This window comes from Oryzias latipes, chromosome 9 (genome assembly GCF_053564925.1).
Source record: "Oryzias latipes strain Hd-rR chromosome 9, Olatipes_Hd-rR_3.1".
NCBI classification, from domain to species: domain Eukaryota; kingdom Metazoa; phylum Chordata; class Actinopteri; order Beloniformes; family Adrianichthyidae; genus Oryzias; species Oryzias latipes.
Window position 1 is genome coordinate 35,671,680 of NC_136245.1, and position 23,046 is coordinate 35,694,725.

General features: G+C 41.8%; 1 protein-coding gene across 8 annotated transcripts in view; it reads left to right on the plus strand.

Moving 5' to 3' along the window:
* tncb (tenascin Cb) overlaps positions 1-23,046 on the plus strand; it is a 95,564-nt gene that overhangs the window by 60,727 nt on the left and 11,791 nt on the right. For 3 of the 8 annotated variants that reach the window (XM_078953450.1, XM_078953449.1, XM_023958081.2), the window contains exons 7-14: positions 758-1,027; positions 1,648-1,833; positions 2,975-3,064; positions 4,160-4,423; positions 5,377-5,652; positions 19,417-19,689; positions 20,643-20,765; positions 21,668-21,811. In XM_078953450.1, coding sequence (XP_078809576.1) covers positions 758-1,027; positions 1,648-1,833; positions 2,975-3,064; positions 4,160-4,423; positions 5,377-5,652; positions 19,417-19,689; positions 20,643-20,765; positions 21,668-21,811 — 1,626 coding nt within the window. The remainder of the gene's footprint in view (positions 1-757; positions 1,028-1,647; positions 1,834-2,974; positions 3,065-4,159; positions 4,424-5,376; positions 5,653-19,416; positions 19,690-20,642; positions 20,766-21,667; positions 21,812-23,046) is intronic. The other 5 variants (XM_078953453.1, XM_023958079.2, XM_023958080.2 and 2 more) reach the window with 2 other exon arrangements.

A 23,046-nucleotide genomic window follows, 5' to 3' on the forward strand; every position in this document is an offset into this window, starting at 1 on the left:
TATGGATGGACGTGCAATTCTCGAGTTTGATGGATAAGACGTCGATTTCAAGAAGGGTTTCTTGACCTGCATCAACATAAATGCTTTACAAAGGAACGCTGCTCTTCAGGGTGGAGTTCCCCTGCAGGTTTACTTGAACAGAAACCAGAACATCTGGTGCAATACTGTCAGGAATATTTAAGGTAAGGTTTTGTAACAGATCATAGTCGCAGCATCTTCTGTCTCTGCAGTCTTAGACTGATCCTGCTGATCCTCATCTGAAGGTTCAGACACAAAGATCATAGAACCGGGTCTTTTACGGACCACAGAAGGTCAAAAAAGACACCCAAGATCTCAAGAAGACTGATTTTATAAAAGTAGTTAGAGACTGTCTTTCTTTCTCAAGACTTTATATTTCCTCTTCCTGTTGCTCACAGACTTTTGATGGAATTTGTTTTGTGGAGAAATTGACGCTTAAATAAGTCATAGTGAACCGGCATCGACTAAAAAAGTGGAAAGAGGTCATGCGGATGATTCAGGTGGAACAAGGTAGACAAGCATCAGTGTTTAACGGTGCTGCTCTATAAAGAGTCAACACATTTCTGATAAATTAAGACACATTGGTAGAAAAGAGATCACAAAAAGTTTTTATTAGTTTTAGTTAGTTATTTGATTTACAGAAAAGGGGAAAATGGGAACCTGAATAAAGGCCATGAAAATCAGACGTGAATTTTTACTCTCTTCTTTAATCCCACCCCCATTCATTTTACTCCACTAGTGATTGATGCCCCACGCCATGTGGATGTCCGTGACGTGACCGACAACACAGCGTTGGTCACCTGGTTCCAGCCTGTGGCAGACGTGGACGGGATCAGCATCTCCTACGGGCCAAACCTGGATCCTGCCAATCGCAGGGCTGTAGAACTCCCCCCCACTGACACTCAGTACCATCTCGGAGGCCTTTCTGCTGACACCCAGTATGATGTGTCTCTGAAAGCAAGGAAAGGTGATCAGAGCAGCAGCCCCGCCCACCATTCCTTCCTCACAGGTAATTTTACAACCTTATTTTCTGTGATTTTTCTCATCTGCTGAGAGCTTAGGAGACCAATCAGGGTTTTGTTTATGAGCACCTTGTTCATGTGTCCACATGAGTGAACCCCTGTTGTTGTTCACATGAGCAAAGTTATAAAGTTATTCTTGGACTTTCTCCTTTCTAGGAAATATGTGGATAACTAATGGTGGAGGTAGAAGTAAAACTCAACATTTTCCTGAAGGAAGTCAGAGACTAACAGATTTTTATCATCTCAGTCGTTTGAGAAGACTAAAATGGTTCTGTTCTGTCTTATTGCAGACTCTTCTTCTGAATCATTACCAGTGTTTATATATTTTATGTACTTTTTCTGAAACAAAACAAGTATTTTTTTGTCAGTTCTATAAATCAAATAGAATAAAACGTTATTTGTATAGCACTTTTCCAGCTGGTGTTCCATAAAAATATAATACAATTTTAAAAATCAAAAGATAAGAATTTATTCCGGTCTCATAGCAGCAATCAGGTGTAGGTTGTATTTAAAGAACTTGTAGGGGATTTATGGGGGGGGGGGGGGGGGGGGGGGGGGGCGCTAGCAAAGCATTTCTAAACAAAATCTATTTCTTTGACTCTCACAGACCTGGACCCCCCCAGGGACTTGAAGACAGTGGAGCTGACTGATGAGAGCATCACTCTGGAGTGGGAAAACAGCCGAGCTCAGGTGGACAACTATCGCATCAAGTACGGACCTCTGTCTGGAGGCGAGCACAGAGAAATGCTTTTCCCTTCTGGACTCAAAACGTCCACCCAGGCCAAAATTTCAGGTATGACATAAATGAACCAGACTATGTTCTGCAGCGGCTTTCCATGTTGTGTCTAGATTAGTGAAGTAAAGCCCAGCAGATGAAGTAAAGTTAAGAAGTCAAAGGTTGTATTAGTTGCAGCTGTTTCTTCTAGTTCTCTATTACATTTAGACCTAAAATAAAAACCTTTTGCTGGAAATCAATACTTTCCTGCTCTGATGTGGGGCTTTCATTCAGTTATACCTGACAAATCAAAATGTGTGCCTTTGGACAACAGTAAAATGCAGTAGATTTGTTGTTAAGCTAGACAGTTTTTACTGGGTTCTTAGGAAATCCAGTTATGATTTATGGAGTTTAAAGCTGGTTTTAGGAATTTTTGAGGCTAAAAAATATTTCTGTGCCTGCAGACGTAAAACGATAATATGATGTTGGTTTTGCTGTAAGATTTGATTTTGGAAAGAAAAGTGACCTTTTTTCTGCTATGCTTTCCTAACATTATGTTGCCATGGTTTCATCCCTTCCATTTGTTTCTTTGTCCTTCAGGTTTTTTGCCTTTTTTTGTTTTCTTTACTCTTCTGTACTTGTTAGCTTTTCTTTATTAGGCCAGTTAGTTGTTTAGCCACAGCTCGTCAGCGTAGCGGCTACAAACATCAAATAGACAAACTTCTAAAGAGGAACTCCGTTTTGCCTCATTGTTAGTCCTTGGGCGCCCCAAAGCATTGACACCCGCCCACCATAAACCCTTTTTTTCATGGACCTATTGTCCGTTTTTGTTTTCACTGTCATGGTTTTATAATCAGCTCTCAGCATTAGTTGTAATTTCAAGCAGTAGAAGCTCTGAGCTCAGCAGGACTTCAAAATGAATCATGGGTAATCAGGATGAGAGGTAAGCAAATGGCTTCTTAAGCTTTTGGATCCTTCAGTGAGTGTTTTTGCTTTAGGACAAGGACTCTATAGATCCATCAATGCAAATACAGACTGCTGAATGACTGCTCATGAAACCTAATCAGGCTGCACCAGCAATGCAGTGTTTCTATGGAGCACTACCCATTAGCACAGGCAACAAAACACTTGATACTGGGCCCCCACCCACTCGTTTTTCAGCCACTCAAATAGGATATACCAGCCCTTTTTAGGCAGCTTTTCTTCTCAATGTTTGCAGGCCTGAAACCGGGAACGGAGTATGGCATGGGCGTGACAGCTGTGAGGGGAGAGCGGGAGAGTTTACCTGCAACCACCAACGCGGTGACAGGTGAGACGCCGTCCTTCAATCGGCCTCATTCAGAGGTGCGGTCCAGATATTTCTTTTTACCATCACCCAGAATGTCAGGTCTGCAAACCCCAGAAGAAAGCTGCTGAAAAACTTTAACAGGCTGAACAACGTCATCATGACAACTGACCCGATGGACATCATCGCAGTCCCCCCCCCCCCCACCCCCCCCCCACCTCACCTTCTCCTATTCAGAAATTCTGCTGATTTATTGTCATCTATTTAGACATACATTATTTAATTTCAAACACAAAATGAAAATAAACACAAGAGTTTAGACAGATAAAACAAAACAATGTACTTGAAAAGGAGTAGAAGAAAAATCTTGTATGCTCCACCCCTTTTTACAACACCTTATGTGGTGCATATGCTAATTGTTACTAACACGTAGCATAAAAGCAACAAAATAGTATTTCTGTTAAAGACAGGAGAAAATGCCAACAGAAATGAAAGCTGGATGCCTTTCTTTTGTCGTCCAGACCGTGTCTGAGGTGCTCATGCACAAACCCACTGTCCGAAACAATCCAGCACACAACTGTCTGCATCAGTTTTGTTCCTTTCGTTCTGCATTCGCTAAAGTCCAAAATCAACCAATAAACAAAATTGTGCTTTTCATATTTAATTGAAAAATATGAACCATATATTTTTAATACTTGAATTTAAGTTGGGCATTTTAAACTAACACTCTTATTTTTGTGTTTACCACATATTTACAGTTTATTTCTATTTACATAGTACAACATGCAGATAGAGATGTGTTGTCTCACTGACAGAGCAGTCGTGACGGCACCCAACATTCACCGGGGGTAGGGGTGGGGCTACATGAGGGAGCATAAGAGACAGCTGTGGTAAAAAAGGGAGATGGGTTCAGGATGGGAATCTGAGGAACTTGGGATCAAGATCTGGGCAGGCGGAAGTAGAGAAGAGGTGGCCCCCGGTATCAGAGCTGAATCTTGTATAATTTATGTATGCATGACAACCCAGAAGAAGAGTGGGTCACAGAAACCCATCAAAACAAAGTGATGAGACTGTCTTTGTGTTTGGTTCTAACCCCTCTAACTCTGTATACCCCTACAGCTCTGGATGCTCCTAAAGACCTGACTGTGGCCGAGGTGACTGAGACCTCCATGTTGCTGCGGTGGAAGCATCCGCTTGCCAAGCTGGACTCCTACAGGCTGGTCTATGTGTCAGCAGAGGGTCACAGGACTGAGGAAGTCCTGCCTGCTGGCTCTGAATCCTACACCATGAAGAGTTTGACCCCTGGCATGTTGTACACCATCAGCATCAGCGCAGAGAGGGGCCACAGGACCAGCGTACCTGTAACTGCTTCAGCACCCACAGGTCAGCTGAAATCTAAGCTTTGTGATTATTTTAATCTCAATAAAGAGGAGTTTAAAATGTTATTTACAGACAAAGGAAAACTTTGATTCTGTTTGCAAATAAAGAATTTACTGCTGTTTGTATTAAAAAGAGACCCTCCCATTGATGTAGCAGTTTAACCAAAACCTAAATTAAAACTGGTTTATTACCGATGCTCTGTACAGACTTTTTCACCTAAGACGGTACCAGAAAAAACAACCAAGTAAGCAGATTGTTTTTACTTATCGTTAGACCATTATATTTGACATCTGTGTTTTCTGTAACGAACAATCTGCGGTAATTCTCAGCACATACAGTACAGACCGAAGGTTTGGACACACCTTCTCATTCAAAGAGTTTTTTTTATTTTCATGATTATGAAAATTGTAGATTCACACTGAAGGCTTAAAAACTGTGAATTAACACATGTGGAATTCCATACATAACAAAAAAGTGTGAAACAACTGAAAATGTCATATTGTAGGTTCTTCATAGTAGCCACCTTTAGCTTTGATTACTGCTTTGCACACTCTTGGCATTCTCTTGATGATTGTCTTTGCGTCGTGTTAACCAATCAGAAACTCAGATTTGGCAGTCCCAGCTGGGGGACCTGAAAAAGAGCACCAATGGGGGACATTTCTGTTTGGAGTTAGCATGTTTTCCCCTTGATGCGTGGGTCTTCTCCGAGGACTCCGGCTTCCTCCCACTGTCCAAAAACATGCTTCATGGGTTAATTGGTTACACTAAATTGTCCATAGGTGTGAATGTGAGTGTGGGATTGCGACGGATTGGGGACCTGTCCATGTGGCCGGGATTGGCGTGACCCTGAAAGGGAATAAACGGATGAATGTATCAATACAACAACGGGAAGCTCCTCTAATCAAATGTCACCATTTTCTTCACTGTTTGTGGTGTGGCTATCTATGATCACCCAGAAGAGCAGATGCCGGAAGTGACCAATGTCACAATCAGTGACATCTTGTGGGAGAGCTTCACCCTGTCTTGGTCTGTAGAGGACGGGCCCCTTGATGCCTTTGTGATTGAGGTGATTGACGCAGAAGCAGGCACTGGGTGGCAAAACCACAGCATACCCGCCAACACTCGCAGCCTCGCCGTCTCCGGCCTCCTCCCCAGCACCTGGTACAGAGTGACTCTGTATGGGGTGCACAGGGGGGAGCTTTTAGAGCCTACTTTTGCTGACACTATTACAGGTATCAACACCGTAGAATTGGTCTTATTCTTTTTCTGCTGCTCCTCTTCTTCAAAACTACAGCACTGGTTTATGGTTCAGAAATATTTCTTCAAAAACTTGTAAAATTGACCATGTGACAGATTAATACACAGCAAAAGACCTTGCATACACAAATTGGAGCAACCCCCCCCCCCCCCCCCCCCCACACACACACACACACACAAACAGAGACAAGACGCTGTATTTTCTGTCTCACCTCTGTCTCACATCTGTCTCACATCTGTCTTACCTCATCTGATCTGATCTGACCAGTTAACAAAAGTTGAAATCAAAGAGATCAGATACTACAAAGTGATGAGCGGGGAGATTGTAGCCAGACAACAGAGGAGTGTGGTGTGATGATGGCTGTAGAAGAGAAAGTGGACAAGCGTAGAGCAGAGAAACAAAATGGGTCCTATGTGGCTTTTACAGAGGAGTTAAAATGGGCTTTTGAGAACAGGAGGTCCTCCTACATAACTGGGGAGCTCCAGTCCCCCAGTTATGTAGGAGGATTGGGAGGAAGGTACTTTCTCTGTCATCTGGAATGAGGAAAGTGGATAAGGTGACCCCCCTTCCTCACCGCGAAGGTGGGTCTAAGGGCAGGGATGCCAGTTTAGTTTAGTCTGTTTAGTTAAAGTTTTAATATTATCCTATTGAATTCTACACATTTATGATCCTTTTTTATTGTATGTTTACCTTCCAAGACTTACGAATCCCACTGAGACGACGGTTGTTGTGAATTTGGGCTATATAAATTAAATTGAATTGGTGGTGGAGAGAAGAGTGGCAGTAGTTTCTTACATAGGCTGTTTTTTGTACAGGTTTTCAGCTATTTTAACAACAAAAGCATAACAAAGTAACAAAAGTAGGAAGAGCTCCATTGAAATAAAAAATACAGAGTATTTCTTTTTAACATTTTATATATATATAAAAAAAACAAAAAAAACGCCCCTCTCACCCTCCGCGGGTGGTTCCTCCTCCAAGCTGGGGTCCTCTACCAGAGGCCTGGGAGCTTGAGGGTCCTGCAGTATCTTAGCTGTTCCTGTTCTTTTCTGGACTGAGAGGTCTGAGGTCTTTCCAGGTATCTGTTGTAGCCCCTCCTCCAGCTTGGGGGTTACTGCCCCGAGTGCTCCAATTACCACAGGCACCACTGTCACCTTCACTTTCCAGGCTTTTTCCAGTTCTTCTCTGAGTCCCTGGTATTTCTCCAGTTTCTCATGTTCCTTCTTCCTGATGTTCCCATCGCTTGGCACTGCCACATCCACCACAACGGCTTTCCTCTGTTCTTTATCCACCACTACAATGTCTGGTTGGTTCGCCATTACCATCCTATCAGTCTGGATCTGGAAGTCCCACAGGATCTTTGCCTTCTCATTCTCTACCACCTTCAGAGGTGTTTCCCATTTTGATCTTGGGGTTTCCAGTCCATATTCTGCACACATGTTCCTGTATATTATTCCAGCCACTTGATTGTGGCGCTCCATGTACGCTTTCCCTGCCAGCATCTTACACCCTGCAGTTATGTGCTGGATTGTTTCAGGCGCCTCTTTGCACAGCCTACACCTTGGGTCTTGTCTGGCGTGGTAGATCTTCAATGGACTAGATGTGAGAACAAGGTTCTGTTAGAATGCTACTACTCAAGATATATATATATATATATATATATATATATATATATATATATATATATATATATATATATATATATATATATATATATATATATATATATATATATATATATATATATATATATATATATGATAATGATCATTCCGCAGGGTTACCTACGGAAACAGTGTTACAACTTTTACTTCGTCTAGAAAGTCAAGTTTCATCTTCAAGTTTCAAGATCATCTTCTCTGCGCTAAGTATATATAGTCTCAGGTAAAGTCAGATTTGACTAGTTTGACATTCTCGCTCCCTTTGGTCCTTTGTTCATAATAGTTGACACTTTGAATCTTGAGGGTAGAAGAGAGTTTTTTTATTATATAAATGTCGTGAGAACCTTGGCCCTGGGCATGGAGGAGCCCATTCTCATCTCAGCCGTTTCAGTGAATGGCTGAGATGAAGGTTTTAGTTTGATGAAGCAAACAGAACATCATCGTCTTTCTACAAAATGAGAGAGTTGTGGTTGTCTGGGCACCTCTTCCTCTTTCAGAGGCCATTTGGACACCCCCCTGGAGAGATATTCCAAGAGATTTCCCATTGAAGAAAGTGATGTACCTCCCAGTTGTCATTAAAAAGGAAATAAATGAATGAACATCAAAAGTGAGCAAAACCATGCTGTAAACCTCATTTTGGTGTAAAATTTGACTTTTTAACATGTCAAATTCAAACTATAATAACAGTTCCCTACTGACACCAGCCTCAAGTTTTTGTCTGCAAAGAACTGAAACATAGTGTGTGTCAAATTTGACAAATTGCTCTATTTGATCAGAACCATGGTCCACCATGAGTAAACTCCTGTAAACTCACATTTAATGTGAGTGTAGAAAGGGAACATAGGCTACGTTCACACTGCAGGCTGAAACGACCCAATTCCGAATTTTTTGCCCCTAAGCGGCCCAATTCCGATCTTTTCATGACAGTCTGAATGACACAGATCCGATCTTTTCAATTGCGACCCAGGCCCCGTGGGTTTGCCGTCCTGATTCCGAATTGTAGCCGTTCTTTTCAATTGCGACCGCCGTCTGACCGGCCAGGCGACTTGATTCCGAATCGTACGTCATCGACACGCAACAAACGTCATCATTTTGCGTTGAAGTAGGCGGGAACGAGAACGTAAACATCAACCATGGTGGACGATGCTGCTGAGACCAGTCATTGGAAGGGAAGGGAGGTCACCGATTGGATTAATAGTTGGGGTAATCGCTCTATTCAGGCCAAACTCCAGGGCTGGGCGGTTTTTGAAAAAATTTCCAGCTAAATGGCAGAGCGTGGTGTTGAACCTTTCCCGCGATAACTTTTTTTTCTTTCTCCCCTTTCCACCGTGCTCAGAAGCGCGGGGGACCCAGGCGATCCTCCTCCTCCTCCCTGTTCTGATCCTTAGATTCTCCAGAACGGGTTAATAAAGAGTCCATAGCATTTATTCTGGGGGAAACCTTCTTCTATTACCGTCATCCTTCCTCCGTAACACACAACATGAATGCGCGCACACACTGCCCCCCCCGCCCCTATTCTCTATCGCGGCACGCCCTTGCACAAACAAACACGGGGGGGCGCGGCCCCAACACATACACATTCCTCTTCCACTACAGTGGGTACAGACGATCCCGACTCCATTGCCTTCTTAAAATGAGAAGATTGTAATTGTGCTGCTCCTTCGTGAAAATAAATTTAATATTACAAAAAGAGCTCCGCTTTTGACAACACTGTTGTTGACATCCATTGTTAACGTTTGCTCCTCAAACAACAAGTGACGTCGTTCACCGTTGAGTTTTCTTCTGGCTTCTGCGCATGCGGGTCTCGTTTGGGTCGTGTCACGGTCACACTGGAGATCACAAAAGTTCGGATTTACTTGGAAATGTGAACGGTCTAGCAAACAAATCCGATTTTTTCAAAAAATCCGAATTGAGCATTAAGCCCTGCAGTGTGAACGTAGCCATACAGACATAGGGGTGATGGAGCACCCGCCCCTTTTGCCTTGTATTGAAAAGTGCCCTCTTTTAAAAAAAAATTTAACCCGGGGATTCTGAGCTGGGGCTTTTGTCTTTGCTGCTCCGCTTGTCCTCAGAGCCACCAGATGGTTCACATTTCAGAAAAATGCTCTATATTAGTCAATGGGTCACCTTTTACTGTAGCCAGACGTCTGAGGGATGCATCAATTCAACACAGAGCAGGAAGCTGGGTACTAAGTAAAAAATAAAACACTGGGGAAATGAAAAAAAAAAACATATTTATGGTGAAGTTCATAGCTACCTCACTACAGGTCTGACACTAAATATATCCGTTATCTGAGGCACCAATGACATGGTGCAACACAGTAGGTGGCAATACCGCCACCTACTGGGTTCGAGTGTGAGGCGGATTGTACAACTACCTAACTAGTCTATAGAAAATTTATATTCTCCTCAAAAAAGCAATAACAACTTTTTTGAAATTCTGCTCCCCTCCCAAAAGCCTCATCAAACTCAGCCACTCTCCCTCTGGTAAACGTACTCTGTCTTCCAGTTGCCGTCTTTTTTCCCCATTCAATTCACGGTGACACAAAATGTGCCCCACCGATTCTTCCCCTGTCCTGCAATCACACAGACTAGTGGGATTTACAAAAGGAAAAAAACAGTTCTTTTTGTTTTGGGGTCTTTAGATCCATATGTGTAAATGGAATAAATGAAGCATGAATATCTAATCTGTCTGCTGTGATTCCAACCCAATTCCCTTCCCTTTGCAAACCTCCATTTGGATATAAAAGTTAACTATTATGATTGGAAAAACCCAGTAATGAGTGGCCGGGTACAAAAACTTCTCAACTCTGGTCTTATCATGAATTTCTGTCAGTCTCGCCAATCTAGATAATTTCCAACCAACACTTTCGTTTTTCCCACTACCACTCTCCCATCAGGGAGTACCAGCTCTTCTAACCATGTGATCATCATCTGCACAACCCTGTATTTTCACCCAATGGCTAAGTAGCAGTTTTTTAGCTTTGAGATTCAATGGCAGATCCCCCATTTCAACTTTTAACGACGCTAGACCTCATAGCCCCAGAACATATACTCAACGCCTGATTTTGGATGACCTCCACTTTATGTAACAGTGTTTTGTAAGCTGAATTGTAAACAATAATTCCATTATCTATAACTGACCTAATCATTGTAATCTATATTTGTTTCAAAGCCTGTGCAATAGCTCCCCACCCAGTGCCTTTCAAGGATCTCATTATATGCATGACTTTCTTACATCTCCCTACTCAGAATTCTCTTTCCATTTCAACTTTGAATCAAATATGACTCCAAGATACCTAAAGCTATGCACTTGCTTCATTACTTCTTTATATAATTTTAAGTTTACAACAGTTTTATGTTTCCCAGTAAAAACCTTGCATTTTGTTCTAGCCACTGAAAATTTGAAACCCCAATCATAGGACCAGGTTTCCACCTCTGTAATTGCGTTTTGCACCTTTCTCTCCACATAACGAATATTCCTTCCCCTCTTCCACAAGGCTCCATCATCTGCAAACAATGCCTTCCTGAATTCACATCCGATGGAATAATAGATATCATTAATCATAATGGAAAAAAGCACAGGTCTAATCACACTACCTTGCAGGGTTTCATTATCCACTAAGTGTCTATTGGAAAAAGACTTTCCTATTCTGACATGAACATACCTATCAAATAAAAAAACCTTAATCCAATCATAAATGCGTCCAGTCAGTCCTAACCTAACAGGTTCTATCGACAAACAATGTCATGCGCCTTTTCTATAATCATCCACAGCTGTCTTTATTTCTGTTAATTGTCTTCAATGAGCAGAAGTGTCTGGTTTTCTGTTCGTCATCTGTTATTTGTTTCTCCATGGATTTTGTCCTGTTTACATTTATTTATTAAATGTTTACGTTTCTGCCTCTAAGCCCAGTTTCCTGCATTTTGGCTCCTACACCTCCAGTTCCTGACAGCTGAATCCAATGTGACTCCTGTTCTATATTGGGATTTACAGCTAAATTGTCTTTTGAGTCTTATCCTCTAAACACATGGTTTCAATGTGACTGGAAAGATTCTGTTACAAAAAGATGGTAAAACTGAATCATATAAGGTTTAGAGAAGGCGAAACTAATCCAAAAATATGATATTAACCTTGCGGCATGTGTGTAAAATTTCATGAAATCACTTAAACTAAAGTTTTCTTTCTTCATTTTGTAGGAAAATATGAAAATTACCCAATCTCACATTTAGCAACAAAATGGTCACCAAGCCATATGTCGTGTACCCATCCCATAATAATTTCAAAACGTCCTATGGATTTTTCTGACTCGTGGGTTTTAGTTTCATCAGCGGATTCAGCTTTTTTCTGAAGCCCATAAGAAATTTTGGCTCCACTCACTTTTTTGATAGTTTCGTCCACTATGATGTCATTATTATTATTTTTTTTTTTTTTTTGGGGGGGGGGGGGGGGTTTAGTATGCCCAAATTTCAAGTTTACCTGGAACTAGGTGTGTTTTCAAGCAAATTCTTACTTTAAGAAAAATATCATTTTTTAGCTGAGTCAGCAAAATTTTCTATGAATTTTTTGTTTTTTACACGTTCAAATTCCTAATAGAGCCATATCACGTATTATAGGTATAGGGATTAAATATGTTAATCAGCCTAAAAGGCTATAATCTTCTAAATTTGCATTTTTAACCCTTGTGCTATCCTAGGCACTTTAACATTGGGAGGTGGGTCATCTAGACCCACTAGACAGTGCTCTGAACCTTTTTTCTTCAATGATTTGTGATCTTCACTGGTGTCCATGGATTACATGAAATCGTTCCACCTTTATCCACCTTTGTCATGGTAGGGGGAACACGTCAATGTAAGGGGGTAGTCAACTAAGATAGCACAAGGGTTAACTGTTGTATTATTATATGCTGTCCCTGTCTTAAAAAAGCAATTTTGTTTTGTTCAGCTTGAGACAGAGAATCATGTGAAGAATTTTTAAGACATTGATAAAAACTGTGCAAACTAGCTATGAACGCAACAGTTGCGAACGTGCACACCCAACCCTAACCCTAACCCTAACCCAAATCTACAACTTCTACTTCCAACATTTTTTCCACAGTAGCTTCGCAATAATACGATCGTAGAAAATCCTTGTGTTAACTTTTGTTAAGATCCCTTGAACAATAGTTTATTCTTCCATATTGGGGGAAAACCTGAAAATCGCCAAATCTGAAAATAGCTGCCAAGCCGTAGGTCCGGTGGCATCCCATAATAATTAAAAAGCTTCCTGTGGATAATCCTGGCACATGGGAAGTAATTGTTTTTGCTCCATACACAATTCTTGTCCCATTCATTTTTAAAACATTTTTAGTCCCATGATGTCATCACCTGGGGGTGGGGTCAAAATTCACAATGCTTAGAAATCATTTTCACCAGATACCAGGTGTGTGTCCACATTTTGGTGAGCTGTTGAGCATGTAGCGGGGTCAAATATTTGCTGAAAGGTTCAAAAATGTTTTCATCTGGGTAAACAATCTGGTCCCTGCAGTCAGCAGCTGCTAACAGTTATGATGAAGAGTCTGTGGACACAGACATGACTGACTCACTATTAGAATTGTGGTCGGCTGACACTACTGTGGCTGATGATTACTGGCAGCTGACACCCCAGGAAGTGGTGATGGTCAAAAGAGTTGAGTCAGAAGTGAAGAATGGTATGGAAAAAATAGAGGAATCATTTCAGAAAAAAGGTGAAGAAAGAGGTAATTCCAATGATAAACATTTTAATAAATAGCCAATTAATGCAGTGATTGTCCACAGACAGAAGTCTGAACAAAAAAACAAAAATGAGGTTAACTTAACAAAAGCTTAACATAAACGCTTGGAACTGGCTGGATTGTGCACGCAAACTACCACAAACTGGCATGTTGATGGACTGTGACCAAGCCTTAGCGGTGCAGGACACAGGTGAAATGCATGAGTGCAGAGGACCTCATCCTCTGTCCATGTGCTGAATTTTCTCAATCAGGCCTTTAAATAAGGTCAAAGTTCATTCATGCATTCTTTTAGGTAAAGTTAACTATTATCCGACTTAAATATATTGAAAAATGGGGGGGGGGGGGGGGGGGGGGGCTTATTTGCAGCTCCAAATAACCCCATTTAAAATGTGTTGGCTTAAACTGTGATGTGGTTAGAGGGGAATGTAACCCCCCCCCCCCTTCCCATCTTCTACTTCTAAAGCCAGGAGGGCCAGTAAAAAGTTTCTGGTTTGTCAACATGTCAGCGTTTATCAGAACATCATGACTTTTCCTGACCACCATCAGCCATGTAGAAGATGGGAGGAGACTGGGGAAATAAGAAAAAGCCTTTGTCACTTTGTGTGAGGCCTCTGTTCTGTATGCACCCCAAGGTCCTGCAGACTTGGACCGTTCTTCATTCTCATGCTGCTGTGGCCCCCAAGCCCCTGTGAGACAGTGTCAAAGGCTTCTTAGGCCAACCAGAATGTGGTACTCAGTGCGGCCCATTGTCTAAATGCTAATGGTGTGGTGAAACCTTCCTAACATTTTTCATTAGTTTCACTTAATCCATTCAACATGCAGACTTGTGAATGCAACTGCTGACTAATTTGATCTCATTATGCACGGTTGTGGTGCTGGGGAGGGCAGGAGGTGTGTGTGTGTGTGTGGGGCGGGGGTTTGAGCTGAAACCTACGTCATTTTACAGGAAGTAATGAAACTTAGAGGATCTGGGAGGGAGTTTCACATGAGAACATGATTGATGAAATGAGACGTGGACAGAGCTTTAATGAGCTCTGCCCAGTTATTGGGCCAGACTGAGAGGGGAGGACAACCGCCTTTCAGCAGGTTAGCTGTCTCTGGCCCCTCCCTGAAAGAACAGACTCCCTTTTGTGAGCAGTGTTCCTTCAACTCTTAAGAGGGGTTGAAGTTTGTAGTTGTGGGAGGAGAGGCAGCCAAATCAGCAGCAAGCTATCACATGTTAGCTGATAGTTGTGTGCCCCCCCCCAACTGACTGGTTAATGCCACTTGCAGCTAATGAAGAGTGACAGCTCCCTGGGATCTGTCTGCCCTGCTTCTCATTTCCAGTTTCTTCTCAAAACCATTGCCTCACAGCCCTCCCCCAACAATAAAAAGGGGTATTCTTGTTAATTCAAGAACCCCTGAGAGCTTCTCATTTAGTGTAAAGTTCTGGAAAGCCAAGGAACCGGTCTTTTCTGAACATTCCCCCAGTTCCATTTAATTCTGCAGGAACTGGAATGTTTGAAAACTAAACCTATCAAAAATCAGAATAATCCTGAAAGTAAAAGGTCGTATTTCCACAAGAGATATTTCAGACTAAACTGTTCTTATTGGGGGGGGGGGGGGGGGGGGGGGGTACAGACTGTGCAGAAGTGTATGTGCATCATATAAATGCAATTGGTCTGAATTCTTCATCAAAACTTCAACTGTGAGACAGAAAGTCACAACATTTTATTTTTAAAGAGTTTATTTGTTTTATGGAGCAGAAAAGCAGAAAAGCAGTATTCAGTCTATAAAAAAGTTCACCTCAATACTTTGTAATGTCACCCTGGTTTTAATGACATAGGTTAAAGGCTTCCCGTAAATATTCAGCATTTAGGTCCATTCTTTCTGCAGATCTTCTCCAGAGCTGTGATGTTTTTGGGCTGTTGCTGGAAAACAGATTTTGAACTCCCTCTTCTGATTCGCGGCTGGATTGAAGTTTTAATTCTGGATTCTCCAGAATCATGACTTTTACCTAGACACTCCTTGGTTGCAGTGGTGATGTGTTTGGGATCATTGTGTTTCATCCTCAGTGTTCTCGCTGATAGGAGATTTTTGTCCAAAATCTCGCCATACACCGATCCATTTATTGTTTCCTTCATACAGAGCAGTCATCCTGTCCCAAACCATTATGTTTCCACCCCCAAGCTTTACAGTTATGTTACTCCTCCTCCGACTGAAATTTCTACCAAGAAGTTCCAATTGGGTTTCTTCTGATCACGACCTTCTCCGAATCCTCCTGTAGACGGGTCTAAAGCAGGAGGAGCTTTGGCGCTCTGCAGGATTTGAGTTTATGATGGCAGAGTGTTACCACAGCAACCTTTTTTCCCATGGTCCCTGCCATCTTCAGGTCATTTACTAGTTCCTCTGTGTAGTTCTGGACTGTTTTTCTCACCGTTCTCCAAATAATTTGCTCCACTAGTTGAGATGTTTCATGGAGCTGCAGGTGGAGGAATATTGTCAGTGATCTTCCATTTTTCAAATGCTGCTCCAACAGTTGATCCATTCTCACCAAGCTGCAGTTTATCCCTTGTGCTATCCTAGGCACTTTACCATTGGGAGTTGGATCAACTAGACCCACTAGACAGAGCGCTGAACCTTTTTTCTTCAATGATTTGTGATCTTCACTGGTGTCCATGGATTACATGAAATCGTTCCACCTTTATCCACCTTTGTCATGGTAGGGAGAACACCTCAATGGAAGGGTGGGGTCATCTAAGATAGCACAAGGGTTAATGTAGGCTATGGTTAAGGTCTACAATCTGATTCCTGGTGTCCTTCGACAGCTCTTTGGTCTTGGTCATGGTAGAGGTTCAGCCTGACTCCTTAAAGGTGTGGACAGGAGTCTTTTATACAGGTAACCAGTTGAACAGTTTGAGTGAGTTGGAGTTTTTCCATCCATCGATTCATTCAAGCTGAAAAAAAATCTTTAGTTGGGTTACGGTATAGAGAATAAGGTGGAAGAAAAACTAATACAAATTTTGAATTTGTGTTGAACCACTGTCTGATCAGACTTTGTGAAAATTGACAGTCCCAATAACAAAAACTGCATTTTCTAACTCATTTTCCTGTTGAAATTGAGCATCCCGAAGGTCATCCAAAAAGGTTAGAAGATGCTGTATGATGTAATGACAGGTTAATGATCACAGCACAAAGTGTGACATTTCCCCCACGCTGACCTGGAATTTGCATTATGGCCCATTGACCAATGATATTTCTACCTCTGCTCCTCCTTTTTGACAAACAAAAATCCTCAGCCACATTAATAAACTCATGTGTCCTATCCATTAACTTGCATTAAAAAAAAAAACTAACAAAAAAAAGAAAAAACTGTAAATCACATTGAAGACGTAGAAATAATTTAATTCCACCTTCCACCTACTTGAACATTTTGAAATTGCAGTTCTTTATTGCATTATTTTGAACCAGCATTTGCACAATGAGAGCGTCCTGTAGCTGGTTGAATAGATCTGGTCGTCCACCCGCTTTAGACTGTCTAACAGCTCTGTGAAACAATGCAAACAGGAAAGTATAAAAGATGCATTTCAAAATTTACAGTAAAATGTATAAAAAGCCTAAATGAAGTATACATTTATCTGTATAAAATGCTTATTTCAGTCAGACAACTCATGTAGTAGAGAATGCATTGTTTTCATATTTCTTTTAGTTTGGCATAAGGCTCCATTCAGAAACAATAAAACAAGATATCCATAGAAAACTTCAGGTATAAAACTACCTGTAATGGAGCTCACAGGTGGCAGCCGGGGAGAAGGGGTAACAAACGCAGCACTCGCAGAAATGGATTAAGAGGCGTAGAGTGCACAACTGGTTCTTAAGTAGGACGCGGAACCGTTGAGTTACTTGGGCTGAAACGCCCATAGGGAGGTGTAAACAGGTAAACGCACTGCTGAGTTGCCTGTCTGGAATTCTCCCAGGGTCGTTCATTTATTGTAATATTAGATATGAATTAGCAGAAATGCAAATTGCTGTAACTGTAATTTACGTAAAAAAAGACAAACATTTAGAGTACATTTTACCGTAAAACATTGAATAGATCATGTGATTTCACTCAAATTATATAATTTTAACAAACTTAGAGACATTTGTGTGTGAACAGACATTTGGTGCTGACCTGTTTTTACAGTACATACATTGAACTCACCTGTTTGCTCCATTGAATGTCTGTATGGTTGAAGCTGCTGAGTTGAGGGTTGAACCTTTGACCCGCTTTCCTCATGGTTTGGACCAACACATGGTCAAAAACTGTGGCCCTGATCACATCTGTAATTCTTGTCCTTTGTTTGGGTGTTGGTGTGAGTTTGGGTCTTTGTGCGGGTTTGGTGCGGTTTTGGGTCAGTTTTTCCAGAACTGTACCCTATGTCTAGATGTGGAACATAACAAAGAAGGAGAAAATGACCCAAAATGCAAAAAAGTAAACCCTCAAAAATCAAGAAATGGTGACTTGTCGTATTTCGGGCAGGCACTCAGCAGTGTTTTACAGGTTACTACCCTGGGGCGGTTCAGTCAATTAACTCACCTGCTCAGCCTCCTATTTAAGCCCAGGTGCGCAGTTGTTCATTCTCTTTCTTACCTTCAGCGCTCATTCTTCGAAAGTTTTATGGAAATTTCTCATGGAATTGAACGGAGCCTTATGCCAAACGAAAAAGATGTGAATGCCAACTTAAAGAATGTGAAAATTAAGTATGTGAAATAAATATTTCTTACTGCAAGAGTTGTCTGACTGAAATATAATAAAGCTGCCAAAACCAATGTCTGTTCAAATAATAATAGGGTTTATTGTCCCAAATGTAAATATGACAAAAGGAAAGAGGAAGGAGCATCTTACAAACAAAACAGAACTAACTCAAATGTCAAATGCCTGACCTTCAAGAAAGCAAAGTGAAAATAAATGACAGAGCCTGAACTGTCTTCCTGAACCTCAACCAAAAACAGGAGAAAACAGTCAAACAAAATGGCAGTTCACCCCTACTGCTCCATAACCACAACAAAAATATCCTTATGTAAGTTACAAAGTTTTAGGGAATTGTTCACACAAAATCTCACCAAGAATCTTACACAGCCAAAAGGCCTCACACAAAACCACTCGAGTGTTGTCAATGGGGGGAAGGAGAGCCGGAAGCTACAGCCAAAGACTTCTTCCCCCATGGGGCCGTGCAGATGCCAGGTTTTTAAAGTCCCATCCTCCAATCCAGGGCAGCAACAAGACCTTAGTGCAGCAATCCAGGCTACCTGAAAAGAAAAAAGAACCTACACACATACAAAAAAACTTTAACCCCCTTACACAAACACTCAATATACTAAACATCAAATACCAAGGTGTGAGTGTGAGAGTGAATGGTTGTGTGATTGAGGACATTCTACCCTGCGACAGACTGGCGACCTGTCCAGGGTGTCCCCCGGCCTTCGCCCATAAGTGGCCGAGATAGGCTCCGGCAGCCCCGTGACCCCGAAAGGGAAAGACGGAATAGAAAATGAATGAATGAATCAAATACCAAATAAAAAAAACATACACAAATACGACAAGGGTCTTAATATTCACTGCAGTTGATTTGCAACATAGCCTTGAGTTTTGATCACTTGTTTGTTGATGGTGATTGTTGTATTGTAACAGAATTGGGGTTTTGCCTCTTTGTGTTCACTTTTTGTATATTGTGTGTTGTCAAAGTCACCTGTGGTTCAAGTAAGAACACGTTGTGTTTGAGTTTTAGGTTTTGACCAGTGAGTTTTTTGTTTTTTTTCAGAAAATAGTTAAAGCACTTGATCAGGTTTAGAAAACAGCACTTCGTGTTTTAGCGTTTGGGAAAAACTAATAGCGGCAGTGGAGAATAGATTATTTAAAAAAGAAAAAAGAAGAACAGGTCTGTGAGGATCAGAATTCGATCTGGTTTGTAGGAGATAAGAACCTAATAACCTTTTTATTTTAAGAAACCATACAATCCGATTTCCTACGTTACCTCTTTTTTTAACCTTCTGTCTCTCATCTATCTGTAAAGACTCTCATTCCTCCAGGACAATTCCACAGCAAAAAGAAAAACATAAAAATAAACCGAACTAAGTCCAGATGATCACTTTCAAAGCTTTTTCTTTTTTTTTTTTTAACAAAGTGCTGATGCATCCATCTGTCCACAGCTTCTGCTGCCCTCACTTCCTTCTTCATTCATCTCAACATAAATTCTCTTTATTTATGTGCTAAATATGAAACTTTGAGACATGTTTATTTTGCATTTTTGTTCTTCCAATATCAAAGCTCTAAAGAAAAACTGACTTTCTCTTGTTGTCACTCAGAGACCGAACCGAAGGTGCAGGGACTAATAGTCCATCAGGTCACAGAAGAAACCTTTACTCTGGCCTGGACGGCTGAAGACGATGCCTTTGACACCTTTGTCATAATGGTTAGCCCAGCAGAGGGCCCAGGCCTGTCGAGGGAGGTGGTGCTGGGGGGGCCTGAAAGAAGCGCAGCACTGGTGGATCTTATTGAAGACACAGAGTACAAAGTTGAAATGTTTGGGCTTGTTTTGGGAAAGCGGTCCCAGTCAGTGATGGAGAGGGTAAGAACAGGTACATACAGGAAGGACAGAAATGAAAAGAACCAAGCTGCTTCTTTTGGTCCTGATGTTTATTCTGGCTGTAGATGCTTGTGTTGACTTTGGTTTCTGACTTTAACATAAGCCTTGGTGTCAGGTCCTGACATGTGTTTGTTTTGTTTGATCCTCAGTCCATAACAGCAGATGATAACTCCTGTTTAGTCACTAACACCGTGTTATTATCAGTAAAAGCTGATGATAACACGTCATTTCCTGGTGTTGAACTCATGTAGGTTTACTGATGTCAGCAACCTGTCAAAGTTCTCTTATGAAGCACATGATGGCTTTACACTGCTTTTAGAGAGGAGTGCAGCATCCCATAATGATCCAAATGGTAAATGGCATATACTTATATAGCGCCTTTCTTCCTACAAGTACAGAGCGCTTTACAGTCACTGACCCATTCACCCAGTCACACACACATTCACACACTGGTGGCCGCTCCGCTGCCAAACACAGGCGCCCGCCTACCCCCAGAGGCAAGGTGGGGTTCAGTATCTTGCCCAAGGACACTTCGACTCATGGGTGTGCAAGGCAGGAATCGAACCTGCAATCTTACGATATTGGGTCGACCGCCCTACCGCTGCACCACGGCCGCCCAAATGCAGATGAAGCATTCCTTTCAGACATTATCTCAGGCATCAGTCTTTCCCTGCTGGAGTCTGCTCCCGTCTACAAACACTCAGTCCAACCTCTATCTTATTTTGGAGGATGTCTGTGCATCAGCTTCTTTTTGGTGGTGGGGTGGAAGTGCGGGGGGTTGTTACTGTGTCTTTGTGTACTTCCTGAGGCTTGTGGGATGATGTGATGCATGCCTAACAACCGTCACTCCTTTACATGTTTTTTGAATGCAGCTTCCTCTTTAGCATGAAGTGCATCACTTAATACTGATGTAATGAATGGTTCTGTGTGCTCTTTCTCATGCAGAACTGGGCCCACCCAAGGCCATCCACTTCTCTGAAGTGACCGACACATCAGCCACCGTTCACTGGATGACTGTGGGAGCTCAGGTGGACAGCTATTTGGTGACTTATGTTCCTGCCCATGGAGGTCAGTGTTTCATCAAAATGAGTAATAAATAGGTGTGGTAGTGTGTTTGAAATGTGAGATAACGTGCTGTTATGCTCACGTTGGTGTGTATTTCCTCAATCTGGTGCTGTCCTCTGTGTTTCTGTAAATTTGCTCTGTTTGTTTTTTTAATGTGTTCATCACGTCATACCACTCAAATTTCAACAATCAGTTCTTTTGTTCGTTCTTACTTTCATAGTCACTACAGGTGGAAATAAACTAAATTTGGTCAAACCTGGCACAATGCATCCTTCCACGTTTCACGTGATCAATGTTCTGTTGTGCATTGTTCTTTGTTTTAAATAAATAAAATCTTCAACTCTTCTGACGTACTTATTCTATTAGCTCAATTTCACCTCCAAGTACACATGGAAGACACAAGGAATGTAGAATTTTGTAGGTTTCTACATTTGTACCCAAATCAGCAGAGCAGCTCCACTGAAAGGCTGATGCTACCCTCTAGTGGTAACTTTCTGGCACGTCGGCTTGCCGTGAGATTGGGAGACAATTAAACAATTCCAAAAAACTGTTTAGAATTTTTCCTTTCTCATCTGCAGTCAGAATTCTAATGGCATGAAAAAACAAAAATGAAACTGAAGGGGTGGCATAGCATGTTTTTCATCCCACTTGTCACAATATCCCTTTTTGTGAAAATGTTTGTCATCATAAAATTGCCTTCAGAAATGACCATGAGTACATAACCATTATTATAACCATTGCTTACATCATTTGCTGTCTTTATTTCACTTTTCCACTTTGGTCTGTCTATAAGTGAACAGAGGCCCCCACTCAAAAGTGAGCCAGGGTCTACAATGAAAAAATGAACAGAGACTTCTTCTTGCAAGAACCCTTCTGTCATAAACTTACCTTAATGTTCCCTGCAGGAAACGGTAGGACTCTGACTGTGGACGGCTCTGAGTTTCACTCAGTGCTGCCCAACCTAACTCCTGGGGTCACCTATGAGGTCACAATTGTTGCTGTCAAGGGTGAGAGAGAGAGCAAACCTGGATCTGAAAGCGTCACCACAGGTGAGCACATGTTATTCATGATGGACTCTGGGCAGCACCTGAATCCATCTTTACAACAGAGGTCCTTCCAAATCTGTCTTCAGCAAAAAACTTATCAGTTTGTCTCAGAGAGAGAACTAAATAATGAGGAGTAGAAAACAACATCTATGAACATTTTGTTAAAAAAGGAAAGGGGAAAAAAAAATCAAAGATGCTGCAGGATGAAAAGACTTAAACAAAAGAAAAAGAACACGTATGTTGACAACGAACACATACTCAAACTTGACAAAGTGAGACATACAACAGAGTCAGAGAGTACCAAAACAGTAATCTACCTAAAACTCAAAAAGCAAGAAGAAAGGAGTCCGACTTGAATCTTAAAATACAGAATGTTGTTCTTCTAGAGAGCTGAGGAAGAAGTTGAACTTTAATAAACATAGTTGTTTCCCAATATGAACTCAGGCATATCTATATGATGATAGACTGATATGCATCGGACCAGTGATGCATCTGCATACGCCTGCCACATTGCACCAGCCCTTTTTCAACTCTTCTGCAGGTGTTAGGTCCACCATGCCTTTGAGTTAAACCCTACCATGCGCTTCCCGGCAAGCCCCCAAACCCAGGTCTCCAGAGAGTGGCCCCAGCGATGTAATCGGATTATGTTGTAGGGCAGGGGTCGGGAACCTATGGCTCGCGAGCCATATATGGCTCTTTTGATGGTCACATGTGGCTCGCAGACAAATCTTTAATTATACTTTTTTTTTTTTTCATTAGACCAGTCATTCTCGTGCGCGATGCGATGCCAGAGGCGCGCAGTAGTATCGGTGCTTGGGGAGAAAAATCTGCACCGCATATCAGTTTACTATTATCTAATTTTTCTCAGAGTTTGTACCAGCTGGAAACCTGTGAATTGCCGTGCCTAATACTAATACTGCGCGCTCTTTCAGTTGCGGGGACGGGAGGTGTGAGGAAGAAAGCAGAGGGTGGGGGTGAGGGGTTGTGGGGACCGGCAGCAGGTGAATCGCGCAGGGATTATAAACACTTAAAACCCGCTACCCGTCACTCACTGCAGCGTGTGAGTGTGTGTTTGGCTCCACGTCTGCATGTGAGCAGTCTGTCTCACATCTAAAGTACATTCAGACCTAAGATCACGTTTAAAGTATCAACGCCTGCATGAAGCAGAAACTCACCACATATCAACCAGACTAGACCATCAGCAAAACTACCACGAGAAATACTCATCATTTATTAGC